The sequence below is a fragment of the Nyctereutes procyonoides genome, unplaced genomic scaffold (genome assembly GCF_905146905.1).
Source record: "Nyctereutes procyonoides isolate TBG_1078 unplaced genomic scaffold, NYPRO_anot_genome, whole genome shotgun sequence".
NCBI classification, from domain to species: domain Eukaryota; kingdom Metazoa; phylum Chordata; class Mammalia; order Carnivora; family Canidae; genus Nyctereutes; species Nyctereutes procyonoides.
In genome coordinates this window covers 7,997,544-8,021,416 of record NW_026575047.1, presented here as the reverse complement: position 1 = coordinate 8,021,416, position 23,873 = coordinate 7,997,544, and the positions used below count along the sequence as shown (strand labels likewise).

At 36.1% G+C, this 23,873-nt stretch overlaps 1 protein-coding gene across 4 annotated transcripts in view; it reads right to left on the bottom strand.

Annotated features, from left to right (window-relative positions):
* TBC1D19 (TBC1 domain family member 19) overlaps window positions 1-23,873 on the bottom strand; it is a 144,440-nt gene that overhangs the window by 75,929 nt on the left and 44,638 nt on the right. For 3 of the 4 annotated variants that reach the window (XM_055326526.1, XM_055326527.1, XM_055326528.1), the window contains 5 exons: window positions 19,375-19,449; window positions 18,111-18,174; window positions 16,862-16,908; window positions 13,102-13,212; window positions 6,724-6,796 (listed from right to left, as the gene is read on the bottom strand). In XM_055326526.1, the coding sequence (XP_055182501.1) occupies window positions 6,724-6,796; window positions 13,102-13,212; window positions 16,862-16,908; window positions 18,111-18,174; window positions 19,375-19,449 (370 nt within the window). Of the gene's footprint in view, window positions 1-6,723; window positions 6,797-13,101; window positions 13,213-16,861; window positions 16,909-18,110; window positions 18,175-18,489; window positions 18,569-19,374; window positions 19,450-23,873 lie in introns of all 4 variants that reach the window. The other variant, XM_055326529.1, reaches the window with a different exon arrangement.

Below are 23,873 nucleotides of genomic sequence, written 5' to 3'. Positions count from 1 at the left end.
CATCTGAGGAAGGAGGTGCTATTAATTGGATTTGTTAGATTCCACAAGAGTGATTAGTTGGCTTTTTCTAATTTATGGGATAACTGTGTGTTAAGGGCCATGAACACACATGTGACTGTCTGGGTAAGTAGGGTCTGGATACCCTGGCAACCTGGTGGGTATGTTGGCACTTGACTCCCTCCTGAGCAGAATGCTCATGCACAGAACACTTAAAGAGTTGTCTGAACTCAGTGGCCGGCTGGTGGTGAGATCTGGGCATTGAGGGAGAAGGAGATCGTCCTGGGCTAAAATTTTAACACAGTTTTCTAAAAAGCATGGTCTGTGATTCCCCAGGTTCAGCCCAGCTAAACATAAAATGGTACCATACTTCATCCTTCCATTTGTTAATATTTTCAGTGTTAATTTTTTTAGATTTAAAAAATTATCCATAAACCTGGTTTTACGAAATAGAATATGTGATCCAGAGTGCTCTATTCTTTTAGTTTACTTTGTTCCTAATGGCTATGAAGTAATTAGTTGGGCAGATTATACAATGACCAGGTAAAGTGTTTGGGGTTCCTGCCAACATATGATCATTTTCTATAACTAAAGTATTTGAATATATTTATTTAAAAGACTATATATACAATAACAATACCAGTCACATTTTAATTAGCTATTACTGCCAAGACTTAATAACCAAAGAATCAAACACTGTCAGCCAATTCTTGTCTCTTTCACAAGTGGATGACACTACGGGATGATAGTGCTTTATCACTGAAAGTAGTATGAAATAAAAATAGGGAGACTTCTTTATAGAATTTATTTATTCAGTTATGTGACATACAAAGATTTTGCTTTTTAGGTGCTATTTTCGAGTCCAAGAATACAAAGCCCAAAAAAGTCAGAACCAGAATTTCCAATCCGTCAACTCAAAAAATGCTTGTTGTTAACTACGTTAATAAATTTATCTATATTAACAGATCTATATAATGCATCTATACAAATAAATCTTGCTTGAAAAAAAAAAGTGCTCTGGTAAGATGAATTGGGAAGATTCTGAGCTAGAAGTTTACTTGGGATTTCTCACAGTCTTTAAGGCACTAACTAACACACACTGTGTATCTTTCCCAAACCTTATTTGGCAGCAAGATCCTCTCCTTCACAGGACATCTATCTGATGAACACTTCATGGAAGACACTTCAGGAAATGCTGAGCCAACTAAAGAAGCTTTTTTCTTTTAGAAATAACAAACTAGAAAATCTCTATTTAGCAAAAACCCTTGTAATAAGATTATTATGTATATTCAGACAGTAATATCAGACATACGACCCCCTCCTTTATCATAAAAGCTTATGAAACAATGCAATGCTGATCTTGCTCATCCTTTTAGCATGAGTCTTATAGTTTCCACTGTAAGTATGCATACATGTGTATATGTGTATTTAAAATAATGCATATTCATGAGTTTGTAGGAATAATGAATATGTCTAATTTTAAGTTACTTATTTATTTTTTAAAAGATACATTATTCAGCATCATCATGATCAGACTATTACGTTTAGCAATCAACAGCATGGGTGCAAAAAAAAAAAATCTACATTAAAATCCTTTGTTGGAGTGTTTTACACTTTCTACAGAAAATAACCTGTTATACAATTAGTCACAAATACAGTCCTCGAGTTTTTTGTTTTTTGCCCATACACAGGAATACTGTCCAACACACATCTTCTTTGTAGCAGCTAGGCCCTGCCACCCCTGTGCTTGGCTGAGCTGAGTTCACAAACCTGTTATAACCTGTAGCTTCCCCGCCACTTCTCTGGCTCTCCTCTCCTGCTTAAGCTTTGCTTCCTGGCAGTAATGAAAACCTTCTGCCACTGTCCTAGCTGCCGCCGCTGCTGGAACCACCACAGCCACCTTGGCTTCCGGGTTTGGCAAAGTATTGGCCTCCATCACCACAGGGGTCAGAGCTTCTGCCTCCAGAATGTCCTCCTTTCATGGGTCCAAAACTTGAGGATTGATTGTTGTAACTGCTAAAATCATGACAGGTTCCACCACCTCCAAAGTCGCTTCCATCATTACCAAATCCATCCTAGCCAGCCCCACTGCCACTGTATCCACCACCACAATGCCACCGAAGCTACCTCGCCCAGTGAAGTTCCCACCATGACCGACGTTGTTATTCCCAGCAAAACCACCTCCACAACCACCTCCAAAGTCTGCAGCACCACTTTGACCTCTTTGGCTGGATGAGGCACTAGGCCTTCTCTTGCTTAGATAGGGCTTTCCTTACTTCACAGTTGTGGCCATTCACACTATGGGATTTCTGAGTGATAATCTTGTCTACAGAGTCAGGGTCATCAAATGTTACAGAAGCCACACCTTGCTTTGTGCCACCACCTCGGTCAGTCATGATCTCAATCACTTCAATTTTCCCCATATTCAAAAATAATCTCTTAGATGATGTTCCTCAGTGTCTTCTTTAATGCCACCAACAAAAATCCTTCTCACAGTTAAGTGGGCACCAGGGCTTTGAGAATCTTTTTTCTTTTTTTTTTAAAGATTTTATTTATTTATTCATGACAGACGCACAGAGAGAGAGAGAGAGAGGCAGAGACACAGGCAGAGGGAGAAGCAGGCTCCATGCAGGGAGCCCGACGAGGGACTCGATCCTGGGACTCCAGGCTGAAGGCAGGCGCTAAACCACTGAGCCACCCAGGGATCCTGAGAATCTTCTCTTGGGACAGCCCTCTTTGGTTCCACAACTCTTCCATCCACCTTGTGTGGCCTTGCATTCATGGCTGCATCCACCTTCTTCAGGAGGCATGCGTGACCAACCCAAAGCCTCTGAAGCACTTGGTGTTTGGATCCCTCATTACCACACTGTCTGTAAGTGTTCCCCATTGCTCAGAATGGCTCCTCAGACTTTCAATGGTCGTTTCAAAGTTCAAACCTCTGATGAAGAGCTTCTACAGCTGCTCATGCTCTTTTGGAGACTCAGACATGATGGCGGCGGGAGGAGAAACTTTAACAATGCTTACTTGGCAGTGTCCACAGGCAGAAAGGTTAAATTATCTCTTAAAATTTTATTATTTAATTTTTAAATTTTAAATTCAATTAATTAACATGTAGTGTATTATTAGTTTTAGAGGTAGAGGTCAGTGATTCATCAGCTATGTATAACACCCAGTGCTCATTACACCACATGCCCTCCTTAATGCCCATCACATTGTTACCTCATCCCCCCAACCCCCTTCCCTCCAGCAAACTCCCCTGTTTGTTTCCTATGATTAAGAATCTCTTATGGTTGGTCTCCCTCTCTGATTATTTCTTGCTTTATTTTTCTCTCTCTTCTTCTGTGTTCCACTGTTTTGTTTCTTAAATTCCACATAAAATTTTAAATTATTTTTAAATAAGGATTCTGTATTATAAAGATAAGGATTTTTCTCCTGCTTTATATAAAGGCCGTTAAGTTCGTAAGTGGGAAATATACTTTGAATATGAAAATTGAATAATAGTATTGATGAAACACAGGTTTTTAGAGATAAGGATATATAGTGTCATAAGTCAGAATAAACTTAATCTGAAATATAAAACTTGGGACACCTGGGTGGTCCAGCAGTTGAGCGTCTGCCTTTTGCTTAGGGTGTGATCCTGGGATCAGGGATTGAGTCACACATCAGGCTCCCTGTAGGGAGCCTACTTCTCCCTCTGCCTCTCTCTTTGGGTCTCTCATGAATAAATAAATAAATAAAATCTTTAAAAAAAAAAAAAAAGAAGAAGAAATATAAAACTTGCCTCTAAAAAAAAAAAAACAAACTTGCCTCTAGCCAAACACAAGTATTAGCAACATTTTAAATCTTAGCATTACTGTTCCAATTTAACCAAAGCCACAAAGACTAAAAAAATAAAAATAATAATGAATTCTAGGCAAAAGTAGTTATACATGATCCCATTCTTCTTTCTAACTGCTGATTAGCAATTCTCAGGTCATGTAAAAATCCAAGTAATGTATTACTGAAATCAATCTCATTGGATAAGCACCAATTTAACCCAATATCTAGAAGTCTTGCTTTGAGGAGCAGAAAGTAAAAACAACTGCATCAGCTAAAGAGACTATCAGCCTCCTCTAGCAGATGCAGTGTTCCTTCCTCTGTTCCAACTGCCCCCTGTATGTAACAATAGCAAATAGCACACTGATTCTTATCTGAATCCTACTTTCCACTATACCTTCCCCAAGAGTAAAGACTGTCACATCTATGTGTTCACTAGTCCCTGGCCCTTAGCAGGGTCTCACATTTGTTGTCTTATAAATGAATCAAAGAAGAAAGAACTACACTCTAGATTAAGAAAACAGGCTTTCTAAAGCATAGCTACTACAGGGCTTAGAATAATTTTAAGCAATTCTTAAGAATTATTTCAAAAGTGAGAAACATAAATATAATTCAAGGTTGTATTATTATTTCCTTTTCTTTTTGTTATATATATGGTACTGGCCATGAACAGAAATATAAGGCATCTGTCTTATTCTGTTCAGATTGCTACCACAAAACACCCACAGACTGGGTTATAAATAACAGAAATTTATTTCGTACAGTTCTGGGGGCTGGAACTCCAAGATCAGGGTGCCAGTATGGTTGGGCTCTGGTGAAGGCTCTCCTCTGGGTTGCAGACTGCTGACTTTTCTCTGTGTCTTCACATGGTAGAAGGTCTAAAGAGCTCTTTTACAAGGGCACTGATCTTATTCATAATGACACCACCCTTTTGACTTAATCACTTTCCTGAGGCCTCACCTAATACCATCACCTTGGAGGTTAGAACTTCAAAATATTTCAGAAGGACAAAAACATCTAAACCATAGCATATCTTATTCTATAAGATATCTGATACTTTCTTTTAAAATAAGAAAAGACAAAAATAAAATAAAATGAGAAAAGACTATCAAAGGTGTCAGGAGAGCAGACAGCATATAATGGCAGGGTCTGGAGGCAGACTGGTTAGTTTTGAATCTTGGTTCTAGCACTAGTTACTAGCTTTGTGACCTTGGGCACGTTACTTAACATCTCACTTCTTCAACTTTAAAATGGTAGTAATACTTCCACCTTACACGATACTAGAAAATTAAAACCATAATGCAGTACTACTATATACCACCAGAATGACCACAACAAAGAGGATGGCATACATCAAGCATTAGCAAGCACATAAGGTCAACTTCCACTCTCATATCTTGTTGGTAGAAGTGTAAACTGGTACTACAATTTTCGAAAATTCTTTGGAAGTTATCTACCAAAGCCGAACTTATGAAAACCCAGGAGAGAGAAATTGTCTTCCCAGGTGTATACTCAACAGAGGAGTATACATATAAGCTCACCAAAAGAAACATACTAGGATGTTCATAGCAGCCTTATTTGTAATAGCCCAAAACTTGAAACTTCCCAAATACTCATCAATAGTGGAATGGATAAATAGATGTGTGGTATATTAATACAGAACACTATAATGCAAAAAGAAAAAAAAGGCCCACAAATACATACAACAATATGACTGAATCTCACAAACATAACGTGGAACAAAAGTCAAACATTAAAGGGTACATAATTTTAGCTTCCATTCATATGAAGTTCAAGAATTGCCAAAATTAATCTATACTGCTAGAAATCAGAATAGTGGTTATCTTTGAAAAAGAGAAGATTGAAAGAGGGTAGGGGGAAGCTTTGGTTCATTGATCTGGGTTGTATTTTAAAAGGTGTGTCCAATTCACAAAAAATTCATAAGAAATTCAATGATACATGTACTTTTCCTTTTTTTTTTTTTTAAAGTAATCTCTACACCCACCCATGGGGCTCAAACTCACAACCCAAGATCAAGAATCACACACTACCAACTAAGCCAGGCAGGTGCCCCCATACTTCTCTATACACATCATACATTAAGAAAGTTTTAAAAATAGTAATAGTCCATACGTACTAGAGCAGCTGGGATTAAAATGAGATAATACACATGTAATATATAGGTACTCAGTGGCTGTTTATTATATATTTTTATTATTATTAACATTATTAACAATAAGAAATTATAATTATATTATTATTAACAATAAGAAATAGCCAACATCTTTATTTTACAGAGAAAAAAATTAGTCCAAAAATGTAAAGTGACTTGTCCAAGTCACAGGGCTAGATGGTGGTAGAGGAGAGACTAGAACAATTCCACTACAATTTAGGCCTTCTGTATTTTAAGTCAATTTTTACTTCTTGTTTATCATAGCTAAATATCAATCTAGTCTTTTATGAGAAACTTAGTATTTGTGCACCAAAAAAAGAAAAGCTAGGGAAATTTTCTGTTTGGTTAAGATTTAAAAGACACTAATTTTACAGCCTAAGTTTATACAAGTAGAATATCAGTACACAATTAACTTGGTGATACAAACAGTAATAAAAATAGGTAATAATGGCCAGTACATGAAAATATGAGTGGTGCCAGAGATGATTTTGCCAACAAAGTGACTTATGTCTAATGACTTTTCAAAATTAAACACCTTCAAATAAAAAGATAAAATCTAGTTGAATTCTGATAATGACAACATACAGAATTCAATTTAATAATTAACAGTAATCAAGAAGAAAAAAACTATGCTTGGTTTTCAGACATAAAGTTACTAGATTAATTTGGAAATGGCAAGACGAGCCTTCGATTCACTCTCATTTATCATTAATATGCCGTATGGGAGAAACACTCACCAGGAGGCACTTGTGTAGAATCATCTATACCCAGCTGTCCTGTAGTTAAGCCAAGTTCAACAAAAAATTCCTTCTGGAAAATAACACAGAATTAACATACATCTCAGACTTTGCTACATAATATTTAAAAAATCAGCTTCCTCAAACATCAGCTTAAATAAAAATCACAAAGTAAAATGAATTTTGCTTCATTCAAATATCTAAAAAAGAAAAAAATATATATTATTGAACTTTTCAAGAGAAATACATTGGTTCAAAATTTTGAATTTTTAAGCAACAGACTAATTAGTAAAGTAAGACATGGTAATACACTTTTGAGTAAAGAGCTAATAACACTCAAATTATTCCTGAAACACACACACACACACACACACACACACACACACACACACAGAGCATGTGTAGAATTTATCAATTTTGTCTTCTAAATTCATTGTCTAAAATTACCAACATAATTCTCTACCTGTGTTTTCTATGGTACTGGACTTCATTCCACTTTAAATCAACTAAACACTGCAAATATCCAAAACAAGTTAAATTAATTTTTAAGTAAAATTAGACGATCAAGTGTTCTGTTAAACTAAGAATAAATTAGATTTATTCTCCAGACTTCCTCCACTTATCTAGTAATGTCTAGGGAAAATCATGTTTGTCTGTTATTTTTTAAATATACAAACTCCCCATATAATTCACATTATTTTTATTCCCTAATTAAATATTTCTATTAATATTTGCCTCAGTTTTATTATTCTAATTGCTAAAGCCAAACTTCCTTCTCCTTTAAAAAATGGAATTGGTTTTAATCTTTCATAATTATGTATTATTATTTAAGTTAATGATTTATTTGTGCCCTCATAAGAGTTATCCAGCCTAACGTGCACACTCATTTTATTTCTGTATCGATTTTAAATAACTGATGTTACACTTAACTTTTAACTAAACTTGATTTTTATCTGTACTTTAAAAAAGCACTTCAATTTATGATTCCAATTTTTAATGACTAAAGAGGTAAAAAGAAAAATTTAATGTTATTCTTCCACTTTCAACCAGTCTTCTACTTATTTTAAATACTGTTCTTTCATTGAAATCATTCGAATTAATGATAAGGTATTTGGTTATTTAATAGTTTTGCTCTCTCTACTACAGAAGGGACTTAGGTTCAAGACACATTTCAATATTAGCTTCTGTAATCATAGTGAAGAATTTTGCTTAGGCTAAGACATGTTAAGATATAGAAACAGAACTCGGAACATTCATTTTCTATTTAACCGTTCTGTACTATTTTTCACTCGGTATCAGTAGACCTGTGCCCCAATCTCTGATTTCCTTCAAAACTCACCCAGGGTATTAGGCCTTCTTGGATGCCTTCTTTGATATTCTAGGTCAATATAAACAATTTTCTCTGCATATGTATTACCTTTTATAAACTTCTAGCAAAGCACAGGATCACATCATATCGAAATTATCTTTTTACTGTCCATCTCCCCATTAACCTGAAGTTCCTGGAAAGGGCTGTCTCTTGCACATATTTGTACCCTACTGGCATTGTGCTAAGCGACACAGAATAGAGGGGCTCAATAAATACTGAACACCCTGCTGAGCTCTAGTTTCCAACCTATTGCCTCTACATGACTGAATCAGTCAATAGCAATAAGTTGACAACTTCACTTTAGAGTTAATAAGTTTCAGTTAATTTAAAAAACGTCCTTTTAGCATGGATGAGTCTATACAATATTGTGAACTAGGTTTGAAAGCCATCTGTTACAGGGTCATATGACTCAGTAAGCCTCACCAAATTCAATACTCATATGGACAAACCAGAATTTAAAATAAACCATGCAGGGACGCCTGGGTGGCTCAGCGGTTAAGCATCTGCCTTCAGCTCAGGGCATGATCCTGGAGTCCCGGGATCGAGTCCCACCATCGGGTTCCCTATGAGGTGCCTGCTTCTCCCTCTGCCTGTGTCTCTGCCTCTCTCTTTCTCTCATGAATAAATAAGTAATATCTTAAAAAAAAATAAACCATGTATCCTGGAGTCAGAATCATATCACCAGATCCTATGACTCAAGGAAGGTAGGAACAACTAGCCCTAGTCACAGTATAAAGAGAAAGAATAACCATAACACTTAGTGGGTATAGCCACAATTTTTTTTTTAAAATTAGCCACAGGCTTTTGGTTCTTCAACAGCTAAGAATGAATCCACATCAGCTCCGGGTCCCTCAGAAAGACAAAAGACATAACTAGTCCCACTCATGGACATACTAAACCTTTTCATACAGTACCCTTCCCCTGTCTCTTTACCTCGCAAACTCCTTCACACTAGTTCAAATGACAGTACCTCTAAGAAGACTTCCCACCACTTCCAGCAGAAGAATCTGTCACTTCCTCTTCTGTTCACATTATATAAACTACTACTTATAGGACTTCTAACACTTTTAAAAATAATTTCTTAAAAATTTATTTTTTATCAAAGTTTTAATAGTCATGTAATTAACTTAAGTAATGTAAGTAATAGTAATTAACAGTTATATACTATTTACTAGGCTCCAAGCACCATCTATATGCTTTATATATTATTTTACTTTCTTAGGGCTTCCATAAAAAAAAAAAAAAAAAAAAAAAAGAGAGTACCACTAACTGAGTAGCTTTAAACAACAGTAATTTATTCTCACAGTTTTAGAGGCTAGAATCAATACGTTAGAAGGCCATGCTCTCCCTGAAGACTTTAGGGGAGACCTGTTCTAAGCCTTTCTCTTAGCTACTGGTATTGCTGGGAGCCTTTGCTGCTCCTTGGCTTATAGACACCTAACTCCAATCTCTGCCTCCCCTGTCTTATTATAACTCCTTGTATGTTTCTCCTCTGGTCTCTTCTCTTTTTTTTTTTTTTAAGATTTATTTACTTATTTATGATAGACACACACATAGAGAGAGAGAGAGGCAGAGAATCACAGGCAGAAGGAGAAGCAGGCTCCACACAGGGAGCCCAACGCGGGACTCAATCCCAGGACTCCAGGATCGCGCCCTGGGCCAAAGGCAGGCGCCAAACCGCTGAGCCACCCAGGGATCCCCTATCTCTTCTCTTCTTATAAAAACACTGGTCATATTGGGTGTAGGGCCCACTCTATTTCCACAAGATATTTCCGTAAGATTGACGGATCTGCAGTGACCCTATTTCCAAATGAGGTTACGTTACTGGAGGTTGGGACCTCAACATATCTTTTAGAGTGACACAATTCAACCCATAATTTACAGCTTGTTGATCTGCACAATACTTCTATGAGATATTATCATCCCTATTTTACAAATAAGAAAACTAAGGTTCAAGAAAACTTGCCCAAGGTCATATAGCCAGTAAGGGACAGAACAAGAATTTAAACTCCTATTAGGTGCCTTCAGAGTCTAACTAACTAACCATCGTGCTATACACATACAGCAAATAGTTTAAGAAGTCAAATGACCTTGGGTTTACCTTCACCCAGCACTGTTGCCCTGAAAACGTACTGGATCTCTCTCTCTCTCTCTCTCTCTCTCTCTCTCTCTCTCTCTCTCTCTCTCTCTCACACACACACACACACACACACACACACAAGCACAAATTGTGGCGAGGAATGCCAGCTATATTAAGCAATATACTTTGCTGAAAAAATATGACCTTTGATGATAAATTATATTTGAAATGGAAGACTGGGGGGATCCCTGGGTCGCTCAGTGGTTTGGCGCCTGCCTTTGACCCAGGGCGAGATCCTGGAGTCCCGGGATCGAGTCCCGCATCACGCTCCAGGCGTGGAGCCTGCTTCTCCCTCTGCCTGAGTCTCTGCCTCTCTCTCTATCATAAATAAATAATCTTTAAAAAAAAATGAAATGGAAGACTGATAGGGCTATAAAAACCTATTAGAAAATACAGACCATAGTTGCCTGATGTGGTGTCTCTTGACAGGACTTGGAAGCTATGTTCATGTGTATCATAAGAAACAGTTCCTATGGTCTATAAGACTTCCCTATGTTGTGCCTATGTTACTTCGTCACTTCCAATCGCATGCCTTCCTTGTTGGGGCTGGGAAGTAGCACGAGGTTGGCTGTACGGACTCTCAGCCTGACATACAGACATGCTTTGTTTTCTGTCCCATACTATTATACAAATCTAAGTGAACCTGATCCCAGGTTATAACCTATTGTATCCTGTGAGTGTGAATGTAACTTCAAAACTGAAACAATTATTAGTGCTCATGGTAAGCATTCATTCTCTAAATTGGCTGTCTTTATTTTTTCACTTTAGTTTTTGCTTCTGCCTTTCAAATTGGAAGATTTCAAGTATCTAGAGATCCTAGGTTGGTCAGTCATATTTAGAATGAGGCAATAAACAAGTGCCCGGAAGCGGAGTCTGCAAGGATTGGGCAAGGGCACAGTGGAGGGAAAGAACTGGGCAGGCACAGTGATGGAGGCAGGAGATGATGAGAGTAGTCTCACCATTTGATCAACTTTCACTTAGTGTCTCTGTTTTCAAAACAGTGTCTCAGTATTGCACTACTTTAAATCGGAAGTCACTGAATTCTTAGCCTCTCTGACTCTTTTTCTCTCACAAATATGTCTCAGGGGAAGGAGAAGTCACCTGAATATGCAACGTGCCAAGAGTCTGGGGGTCTATTCTCTCCTGATACAGACTTTCACATAGTCTCATTTGTAAGCCTATGGTTCACCAAGACCTTCTATAACATGGGGTGTCTCCAATTCTTGAGCCTTTGCAAAGTTCTATGGAGAAAATCAATTTGCTTCTTATATTAGTGTCTGGTCAGAAAATAGAAATCATACCAGAAATGTGACAAGGAAAAACAGAATTAGCAAATGTAGAAAGCAACTATGATTTTTAGACTGATGAAGAAGGAACCAAGAAGGAACTAAGAATTCAGGAAAGAGCTCCCTGCCCTCAAGACTGATATTCAGACTTTTTTTTTTTTTAAACAAAATGCTTACCAGAAGTTGTAGTTATTATCTGTTATCATACAAAGTTATTACACTATTACCCGACTATATTCTCTAAGCTGCACTTTTCAGAGCTGTGATTTATCTATTTTGTAACTGGAAGTTTGTATCTCTTAATCCCCTTCGCCTACTTTGCCCATCCCCCCACCACTCCCCACTCTGACACCACCAGTTTGTTCTCTGAATCTGTGAGTTTATTTCTGGTTTTTGTTTGTTTTCTTTTTCAGATTACATGAGATTCAGTCTCTTAAGGATAAAGAATGGCTGCCCCAGGAATGTGCATGGGGGTTAGAGAGGGTGGGTGAAGAAATTTGCCAGAGGGTACAATCTGTAGCTGGTTCCCCAGCTGATCTGCTGCCTTCTGAACATAGGATCCAGGAAGGGAAGGCCTTTTCTCCTGTTATGGTCTTGCAGGCCCCCCAACCCTAACCCTCAACTGATAAACCCTAACATTAAGCCAGTTAGCAAAAGAGGAGTGTTTGTAAGATATAGTTCCAGCAAAATAAAGCAGAGCAAAAAAAGGTACATACAGAGATGAAGATAAATTGATTATTGGTATGCCTCTTATCTGTACCTCCCATCTTCCAGAGAGAGGCATATGGGCTTGATCTTCTTCTGTGTTTAAGTCAGTTATCATCTTCCTACCAGCTCTCCAGCTGAATATATTAATAGAGTTATAAGTTGTTTCCTAGTTTCACCAAAGACAGTATTTATAGTTTTGTGCTCCTTTTTGCTTTGGGGTGATTAGCAAGAAAGGGAGTGATAATTTCTTAACTCCACCATCAGGAATTCTCCCCATCTTTCTGTAATTGCTGTTTTAAAACTTTCTCACCAAAATGTGACATACAGACATGCTATGTTTTCTGTCCTGTACTATTCTACAAATCTAAGTGAGCCTGATGCCAAGTTATAACCTACTGTATCCTGTAAGTGTGAATGTGACAGTTTCCAGAACAAAGACAGTCTCTCCCACATCTTCCTTTCCCTTTATCTTCCTCAGTGCCTCATTCCCTTTATCTTCCTCAGTGCCTCTTCCTCAGTGCTTAATAAAAGGCTGGTTGAATTAAATAAAATGAACATTCCTTAAAAGTTTTTAATAAAATTCACAAGTTGCTTCAATGAGTTTTATTGCCATATATCACACACCTGAATCTCAACAAACTGTCTTATAAATCTATGCTGTTGATTAAAATGAGAAAAAAAGAAAAAGCATTTATATAGGTCCATGAGAGCTCATCTGTAGTCCTACTAGCAAAGTAACTCCCTCTCTGTATGTTTACAATAGAAACATTTCACTTCATTTAATGAGCAGACAGACCTTGTTGCTTGCTGCACTAGAATATTTTTCTAATAGTGTCTTCTAAAATATGTAATATTTTGAATGACTATACACTTACCAATTCAGGGATGTCTTTTACTTTCAGAGGAACTTGGATTAAACCCAAATGAGTCCTGAAACTAAGAGAATCACCATTTTCATAATTTGGGTTGCGAAGATTAATTAACACCTTTAAAAACAAATCCAACAAAATTGGTTAGTTTCTTTATAAGATGTTTACACTTATAAAATTGGCAACGATATTCTTGGTGTATAATCAAAATTAAAAACCATTTGGGGCTATGCATAAACTTTAATTGCATTCTAAAATACCATAAAATTGTACTGAAATGTTAAAATACCATAAACATGCTTTAAATTTAATATTTCCACTGATGATCTACCATATGAAAGTCTAAAAAGTTAAGAATTTAATTAGAATGAAAAACCTTTCAATAGTAATAAAAAAAAACTGCTTGATTATAATATTTAACCAGAGAAGGTGACAGAAAAATTAAAATTGCTTGATTGTAACATTTGCCAGGGAGTTTTAGAATCAGCTGCAGCTCTTTTAAAAACAGCTACTGACAACATTTTCAGATAGTGGAATAATATTGTAGAGTATTGCTTCTAAATCAAACTCACAAGAAAAAAAAATTCAGAAGCCAAGCTAACAAAAAAGTATATATACTAATATAAGGGAAGGGAGAAGAAATGTGTGGGAAATATCAGAAAGGGACACAGAACATAAAGACTCCTAACTCTGGGAAATGAACTAGGGGTGGTGGAAGGGGAGGAGGGTGGGGGGTGGGGGTGAATGGGTGACGGGCACTGAGGGGGACACTTGACGGGATGAGCACTGGGTGTTATTCTGTATGTTGGTAAATTGAACACCAATAAAAATTAATTTATTAAAAAAAAGTATATATACTTTCAGAATTAAAGATAAAAAAGTCTTAGATATTTACATATCCTTTAATCTAGAAATCACACTTCTATGACTATAGAAATAATTAAGATGTTTGCAAAGATACTGCAAAATGTCAATGAAGTACTGTTTATAACGGAAAAAAAGGATCAATTCATCAACAGGCCTGAAGGAAACAGAATGTTATGATTATTAAAGAGAAAACACAAAAATTACATGAACTTTCAGCCCTTAAGTGCTAAAAAAGTGAAGAGTTTGGGAGAAATCTTTAGCAAGCTAAGAAAAATAATCCCATCACCATAAAGGCAGTTTCCGTCCAAACTAACTTCTCTTTAGAGTTAAAAGGAGATCCCAGTTTGGGTGCCTGGGTGGCCCAGTGAGTTATGCATCCAATTCTTGGTATCAGCTCTGGTCATGATCTCAGGGTCCTGAGATTGAGCCTTGTATAAGGATCAATGCTGAAAGAGGAACCTGCTTAAGATTCTCTTTCTCCTTCTCCCTTTGCCCCTCACATCCCTCCTCCCCGACTTGGTATCTCTTTCTCTAAAAAGAAAAAAAGGAGACAGTACAGTTGGCTCTTGAATGACACAGGTTTGAACTACATGTGGGTCCACTGAAATGCAGACTTTTTACAGTATAATACTGTAAATGTGCTTTCTTTTCTTTAGGATTTTAATATTTCCTTTCCTCTAGCATACTTTATTGTAAGAGTACAGTATATAATACATATACAAATATGTTAATTGACTATGTTATCAGTAAGATTTCTAGTCGACAGTAGCTATCAGTAGTTAAGTTTGGGGGAGTCAAAAGTTATATATGGATTTTTGTCTATGCAGAGGATCAAAACTCCTGTGTTATTCAAGCATCAACCATGTTTTATGCGGATAAACTAGTATCAGAGACAACAGTTAAAAGAAATAAAATATGAAAGATTCATTCATTCTTTTATTTATTCATTCAATACCTATTTATTGAGCAACTATGTGCTAAGCACTATTCTACCTGTTGGAGATAGAGCAGTTAACTTGCAGCTGGTTTGTGGCAGCTCCACATTTATCTCCAGGGACACCTGGATGTCCGGCAGTGACGCTTGGCCAAGATGGGATGAGGTACACTAACTAGTTATGTATACTGTGCTATTTAATGTCCCCTGGAGGCAGTTCATGTCAGTTTATTTATACTGTTTATTGAAAATGTACAGATTGCTGGTTTCATCTGATCCACCAGTGGGGGTATAAAAGACCCGTTGGGAATCTTGTGCCTCAACTCCCAAGGCCAGTGTTTCTCACTTGTATCTTGGCAGTTCAAAACCCAAAGATAAAGCATGTCCTCTGCCACTGAGAAAGGAGCTTTGCCAGGAAGTTTGGATCTCTTTTTATCTTTATGTGCTTTCTTTCTCTTGCTGAAATAAAAGCCTTCTGTGGTTATATCCTATGAAGTCCTGTGAGTCTTTTCAATTATCTGACTCTGTAATTGCTGTAGCAGTGGACAAAATAGAAAGAAAAGCTCTTGCCCTCGTGGACCTTCCATATAATAGGAGAAGGCAGGCCATAAGCAAAAGAGAAAAAGAGAATGTTCTATAATGATGAATGCTATGAAGAAAAGCAAAGTAGGAAAAGGCTAAAAGGAGTTCTAAGCAGGGGGCTGGGGGGGTGAGAAGATGACATTTAAAGCAAAGACATAAGGAATGAGGGAATGTGCAGTAAGTATCTGAGAAAAAAGCACTGTGCGCAAAGAAAACAAAAAGCAAAGGCCGTCAATGGGAGGAAGCCAGGGGAAAGCAAGGAGGCTAAAGAAGCTGGAATAGAACAAAGCAGGGAAGAGTTATATGAAATGAACTCAGAGAGATAAAGGGGTATCAGATCAAATAGGGTGTTTTACACCACTGTCATGAGTTTGGCTTTTAAGCAGAATGAGATGGGAAGCCGCTGGACACCAGAAGAGTGGTTTACTTGGAATGGTACTTAAAGGGCCTTCTCCTGGGAACTGCACTGAGAACAGATTCTTGGTGGGCAAGGGTGAAGGAGGAAGATGGGTTAGGAGGTTACTATAGTGATCCAGACAAGAGATGAGAGCTTGGACCATGGACGTAGGAGTGGTAGTAAGAGGAAGTGGATGATTCTGGATAAATTTTGAAGGTAAAGGTGACAGGATTTGCTCATAGATTATGTGTAAGGTACAAAAGAAAGAGGAGAATCAAAGAAGGGTCAATTAAAATAATTAGTGAGTTCTAACTGCCCAGTAAGGAGTTTCACTTAATGATCCATATGCCTCTCAAACTTCACTAAGCTCATTGTCTTCGCTAACAGACCTGTTCCTCCTCTTGTATTTTCTACCTCTGGCAGGTACCTCTGCTCAGTTACCCAATCTAGACACTTAGAGATCATCCTTTTCTTTTTCTCATAGTCCCCAAACCTAATCACTTCCCATATCCTCCTAAAAATCTCTTGCAAATCTGTTGAATTCTTTCCACTTCCAATGCTGTTCTTTTAGTTCAGATCCTTTTTTTTTTTTTTTTTTTTTTAGTTCAGATCCTTTACATGTCTTAGACTTTAGACTTAGACTAGACTTTACATGTCTAGACTACTGGAACAGGGAAGGACAAAAAAGGAAAAGATTCACTGAACATCTGTATGTGCTAGCCAACAGGTTACCTGATTTACAGTCACTATTTTTAATCAAAATCTTCCTAATTGATTTTCTCGCCTCTAATCTTCCCACATTCCAATGTATTTTCCAAGAACTATTTCTGAACACAAATCTGATGTCTTTCCACTGCTTCAGTGACTGCAAGGCTTTTAACATGATGATTCCTCTGCCTAGAGATATTCTTATATCATCATTTCTTCCATTTGCCCCCCCCCCCGCCGCCTTACTAATATACCTATATTGACCCAATATAACCTACCTCCAGAAAATCCTTCGGTGCATAAACAGGTCTGAAAAGGCTTAAATCTGGAATTAATAAGATAGATTAGAACAAAATTTCAATTAATATAACATGAATGCTTATTAATAAATATTAATGATTCTTTGATATGTTGCTGTGTAGCTAGATTAAATCAGACTTTTGCATAGTATTGATAATTTGTCATACGTTGTCTAAAGTAGTGGGAAGACAAAAATGAAAAGATAGTCCCTTTCCTTCACAATCTAGATTCTAGAAGAAATTAAGAGTCTCTCCTTCATAAATATGTAATAAATTTCTATTGAATTGAAGAAACAATGTCAAGACACCTGGGTGGCTCAGTGGTTGAGCATTTCTGCCTTTGGCTCAGGTCGTGATCCCGGGGTTCTGGGATCTATCTAGTCCTGCATCAGGCTTTCCATGGGGAGTCTGCTTCTCCCTCTGCCTGTGTCTCTGCCTCTCTCTGTGTGTGTCTCTCATGAATAAATAAATAAAATCTTAAAAAAAAAAAAAAGAAAAATGTCAATATAACACAAAAGTTCTATATGAGAATTTTCAAAGTACATAGAATATAAATAATACTTTCTTAGTGAATTCCTCTAGTTTATTGACTGTTCTCCCTTTTGAACTTCTATAACACATTGCTTTCTAGAGAAATCTAGTACTGTACTTATTTCCTGCCTGGTCCCCCATGCTTATTTTTAAAGAGGAGTGGTGAGGCATTATGTACATGTCTACCTAACAATTATATATATCTACTTATTATAGAAAATGAGATAGTTGTCACTCATGATATGCTTATAAAATTGACTCCATTTTAATCATTAAAATAAATCAATTTTTTTTCAAAATCAATTCTTAAAAACACTTAGGAGCATCAAAACTTTTCACTATTCAGCCTATCTTTGATATCTCAATGTAATTAAAGTTTGAATAATATTTGCCTTGATTATGAGTCTAAGAAATCCACTGAAAGATTTAGTCTACTTTTTTATAAAAATGTTTCCAAATGCTGCTTTAAAAAAGGATAATTGACTTAAATATTCACCAAATAATGTAAAACATTAGCCAAAGTTAGGAATTTTTAAACTGCAAAGTAGAAATTTAAGCAAACAAAGTAGATGATTGTAATTAGTGACAAAGGAAAACTGCTCTCTTTCCAAAAGAATTGCTAATGTTATTATGGATCCGCAATTAAGAAGGCAATTTGTTTCCTACAGCTACATTTTTAAAAACGTTGTTCATATACCTGGTTCATCAGTTCCCATTTCATTCCATTTATTGAGAAGTTCTTTCTGTTCTCCAACTGGCCTCTAAAAAAGGTAATTTTAAAATTGGTTTCATTTTGTGAGGTTTAGCAATGCAGCTGAAAAATAAGAACCAATAACTTATCTAAAAGTTTGAATAAGCTACCATAATATAAGGAGAAATAATTTCACTACATATGGTGAACTTTTTTTGGAATTACTCTTAAATTATTGTTATTTAACTATTATATTATATCTAGTCTCAATGGCTCAATTAGAATATGGTGCTAATGAGTCCAAGAAAAGAAGGTAAATGATCAATACTGGCCAGTAAATTTCACAAAGAAAACCTGCTCCTCAGCCACATACTACATCTCTTACCCCATTCAGCAATCTCAGAAATGCATCGCAAGGGGGACTGGCCAAGAGAGTGTGACTGTGAGTCAGTAGCATCAGCTTCCTATATGAAAGACAGTATATTACACAATACTACATATTTAGACAGTTTTCCATATAAATTTATCTGTTTTTTACACCATCCTTCTGGTGCCTTCAGTGACTTGTCCTTGGGTATTATCCAAAGTTCATCCACTATATCCTGTCTAACAGGAAAGAATAAATAGCATAGTAGCAACAATAAAGTGAAGAGAAATTTGTTTTCTCCTATTCAAAAGGAATCCAGAGCATTCCTCAAATGGCTTTTCTCTCCCTTTTTACCTCTCCCCACTCAAAGCCCATAGTGACAGATAAATGTTGAGAACTAGCTCTAACAATAGTACTATTAGAACTAAATAGTTCAACAACAGAGATGACAAACCATCTTTCCATCCTCTATGTTAACACTGAAAGATGGTACCATACTGGCTATTACAAAGTGATAGTATGCCCAAACTCCATCTCTAATTTTAAAAATATGCTTATTGTGCCAACTAACCAAAAATAAGGAGACCGAAGGTAATTAAGATACCTACAGGGCATTTGTAACACATATAACTTTTATAGCCAAATCTCTAAAGAACCTGTATGTAGATTATCTCCTGTATTTTTATTTATTCTCAAGATATGTTCCTTACAAAAAACATCACAGCATTCATAACAGAAATCTAAATAGAATACATCGATGTAATTGGCCTTTTACAGATTTTTGTTTCAAAACAAACTGATACACTGGTTAAAAAAAAAAAAAGATAAATCTGCCTAGCAGTTACAACTTCACTGAATTTCTAGTATTTGATTCACAATAAAAGGCTTAAATGTTAAAAGTACCTTTCGTGCCAATGGGATACTCAGTTCAGTGCACATACTATTTAAACTCTTCAAAATTCTTTTTTCCCAACTTCCCTGAAATATAAAGAACAATTTATTATTGTTTCTGGTTAACAATACCAAAACTAATTTTTAAAAATTAAATAAATTATGAGTTATATAGAAATGCTGGGGTTGGTTGAGACTGGTTATCTTCCTTTATTATTTCACCCAACAAATATTGATCAACACCTACTATGTGCCAGATACTCTCTTTAGTGCTGTGAAGTAAGTCATGAACAGAAAGTCTCAGTCCTCATAGAACTGATGTTCTAAGGGAAGATGGCAATGAAGACAGATTTAAAAAAAAGAAGGAAATCAATGAATCATACGGTGATAAACACTGTAAGAAAAAATAGCAGATAATAAAAAGGTAAATTACATTTAAACATTTTGTAAATGTTTGATACTCAAAAATCTCATTAATAACCTAGTAAAAATAAAGCTTTATAGGAATTATTATATTCAGTCCTAAATACCTCAGCATGAATATTCTAACAAGAACCTTCTCCTACATAACCACAATACCACTATCACACCTAAGAAAATGAGCAGTAATATTTCATATCATCTAATACTTAGTCTACCATCAAACTTTTCCACTTGTTCCCAAATAATTTTTACAGTTTTTTTAAATCCACAATCCACTAAAAATGTAAGCATTACATTACATTTGGTTGTTATGTCTCTTCCCCTGTAGCTAAATCTAGAATACTTTGTCCTTTTCTTTTTCATGATATTGGCTTTTTGAGGAGTCCAGGCCACCTATCTTTTAGAATGTGTTACTAATTTGGATTTGTCTTGGGTTTTTTTTGTTTTGTTTTGTTTTGTTTTTCCAGCATTACCTTCTTCTCTATCTCTTATATCCCTTTTAAACTTGAAATAAAAAGTTCTTTTAATAGTCAAAAATTGATTATCCACATATATCATATTTCAGTAAAGTATTCTTTTTAACACCAAGTTAAATGATCATAATTCCTTTTTTTTGGTCTTTTTACTAAAATATGCCTATAGGTTACTTCTGACTCATTGAAACCAAACTAAAATAATACCAAAGCTTCAAAATTTAGATCAAGAGAGGAGAAAAAAGGAAAACTATGTATATAACATTATTGATAATGGACAGTTATATCCAGTCAATAAAAGTAGAATAATAATAGCAGCTCCAGCGGGGCCTGGGTGGCTCAGTCAGTTAAGTGTCTGCCTTCGGCTCAGGTCATGATCCCAGGGTCCTGGGACTGAACCCTGTATTGGGCTCCCTGCTCAGTGGGGAGCCTGCTTCTCCCTCTCCCTCTGCTGCTCCCCCTGCTTATGGTCTCTCACTCTGTCAATTAAATAAATAAATCTTAAAAAAAAAACAGCTTTAAAAAATGTGGTTATTATAAAGATTAAAGATGTAAAGTACTTGAAACAGTGACATAATGATAATAATCATTCAAAAATTGATAGCTTTTAATATAGCTGTCATTGTTCATAGCTTCCTCTTTAACACACATATTTAAATACATTACTCTTTTTATCTGAACATACTCTCCATGCTCTAGTGTCCATCCCCAACATACTTATTCTTACTTTATCTGAATAAATCTTATTCACCTTTCAGGCCTTCACCTCTATTTTTTCTTAAGATTTTATTTATTTATTCATGAGAGACATACAGAGAGAGGCAGAGACAGGCAGAGGGAGAAGCAGGCTCCCTGCAGGAATCCTGATGCGGGACTTGATCCCAGGACCCCAGGATCACGACCTGAGCCAAAGGCAGACGCTCAACTGCTGAGCCACCCAGGTATCCCAAGAATTTTAAATTCAGAAAAATTGGGATTCTTGTGGCTGGAACAGGGGACATGAACTATTATGGCTGAAAATTCAAATAATGAAAAGATATTGATTCAACAAACATTTACTGACCACTTATACATCACTTTTGTCATGGGGGTGGGGAAGATAAGACAGCACAAATAACATGAGACAGGTTCAAAACTGCACAAGGACTATTATCAGCCCATACGCCATACACAAATGGAAAGAGCATAAAAAAATAAACGAGGAAACAGGAAGCTGGGTATGTCAAAACTTCTAGTTGTTAATAGAATACATACCACTTCCTTTAAAAGTCTAAAAAATATTGAAAGGAAAGTAACTTCAATGATTTGCATTTCCCCATTCCCTCTTCCATATTTATGACACAATGCCAAGGTTGAGGGCTTTCCCAAGGTACCCTTACAAGAACTTCAGTCAAGGGACACCTGGGTGACTCAGTGGTTGAGTGTCTGCCTTCGGCTCAGGTCATGGTCCCAGGGTCCAGGGATCGAGTCCCGCATCGGGCTCTCTGCAAGAAGCCTGCTTCTCCCTCTGCCCATGTCTCTGCCTCTCTCTCTCTGTGTCTCTCATGAATAAATAAATAAAATCTTAAAAAAACAACAAAACTTCAGTCAGATGATCAGAGAGGTTATTTCCATAGAAACCTTAGGTAGCCTGGGAAGTCATTTCTATAAACATCAGAAAGAGGAATAGAATTTCCTAACAATGAAGGGAAATCCAAGATGAAGAAAGTAGTCGCTGGCAACCTGGGTCATCCTTTAGGTTCCCTCAAGAACTCTAATCTTAACTTAGGGGTATTTATTTGTTCGTTTGTTTACTTACTGCCATACTGACTGACGTGTATGGAGTGCTTTCTACGTGCCAAGCACAAAACTACGACCAGTGAGTAAATGGTATAAGGAGCATAGGACCATTTTAATATAAGAAAGAAACTTTCCAACAAGTAGAAAGGCTTAACCAAAACGGCTTAAGTTAGTGAAATTGTGAGCTCTCTGATTCCAGAAGTACTCAAGCAAAAGGAGATGAACTCATGAGGTTGGACAAGATAAACATGATGGATCTACTTCAAATCCAGTTTTATAAATACTTAACTTTTCTCAAGCTCTATCTGTAGAAGTGACTAAACAAGCCCAAAGTCTCAAAAATAAATGCTCAAAAAGTCATGGTCTCAAGCTATTATTTAAATTAAAATGTCAATACATGTTTAGCACACATAGAAAAAAGTGGAAGTGGCAAATAAACTATTGAGAAAAGGGAGAGCACTAATAAAAGATACAAAGGAAATAATGGTTCCTACGCAAAGATTTATGAAATAAATAAAGCTTTAAAATGTTATTTAAAAGAAAAATGAACGGCCTTTTACATTTAAAGTGTTTAATAGGAAGACATTACCTTTTACCCAAACCCACATCCTCTCCAAATGAAATTACTGTTGCCTTCAAATCAGTTTCCCTAATAATTGGAATCTATGGTATTAAGTTAAAGGATTTCAGAGTTTCATAAATAAGGTAATTCCTAAGCCACGGGAAGCAAAAAACTTAAAAAAGAATCACAACTGTACTGAAATCTCTAACTGGGTATTAGCTATTGCCTTGCTACTTTTTTCCTAACAATGAAAGTAAGGAGTCTTAAAAAGCCATATAATTTAGCATGTAAAAACTATGAAATTATAAAATTAAAATTTATTTCCTTCACTCTGAAAAAAAAACAAAGCAAAATAATTATAATCCAGCTATCTAAAGAAAAAAGCTTTTAGTAATTCTCTGGTTATAAAAGTAATACATTTATTCAAGATAATTTGGAAAAAATAACAGTATGTAAAGAATAGAATAATCAATAAGTATCCATAAATTTCCATCAGCCAAAAATAACCACTAATACTTTGTTCTCTTAAGTTTTTCTATGTACGTGTGCATGCAATTGAGATACACATGTCTGTATACATATATATATCTAATTAGAATGGAATTGTACTGTTTTATATTTTGCTTTTTCCATTTAAGATTATATTGTATACACTTTCTCATTTCATTATATGCTTTCAAAAATAACATTTTTTGGGGGGGGGTTGTTTTTTGTTTTTTTTCAAAAATAACATTTTGAAGCTGTATAACATTGTCTTTTGGAGATATCATGCTATACATATTCAAGTCCTACTGTTGTTATTCATTTAGATTCTTTAAAAAGTTTTAATATTATCATGAACATAAATTTCTATGTTTTCTAATTCTTCCCTTTAGATAAGGTTCTAGAAGTGAAATTAATAGGAAAAAGGGTGTGAATATCTTCTAAGAGGGTACATTTGCTATTTTTTATTTACTCAATTCATCCATCCTTAAAAAAAATATCTGCTGAGCATCTGCCATGAGGCAGGCCAGATGCTGAAGGTACAGCTGTGAAAGGAGAGACAGTGACCCTGCATCACAGAAATGGCATTGTCTCACTGATAATCCAGACAACCCAAGTACTGCAGAAGGAAGTATGGGGGCCTCCTCAATAGAGAGTTGGAGACAAAGAAAAAGGACCTGAGAATCTGAGATCTCAGGGTCAGAAAGCCTTCCTAAAGAAACCATCATGTAATATAATACCCAAGAATGTGCAGAAGTTGGCCAGAATATGTGAGATTTGTGGGGAGGCAG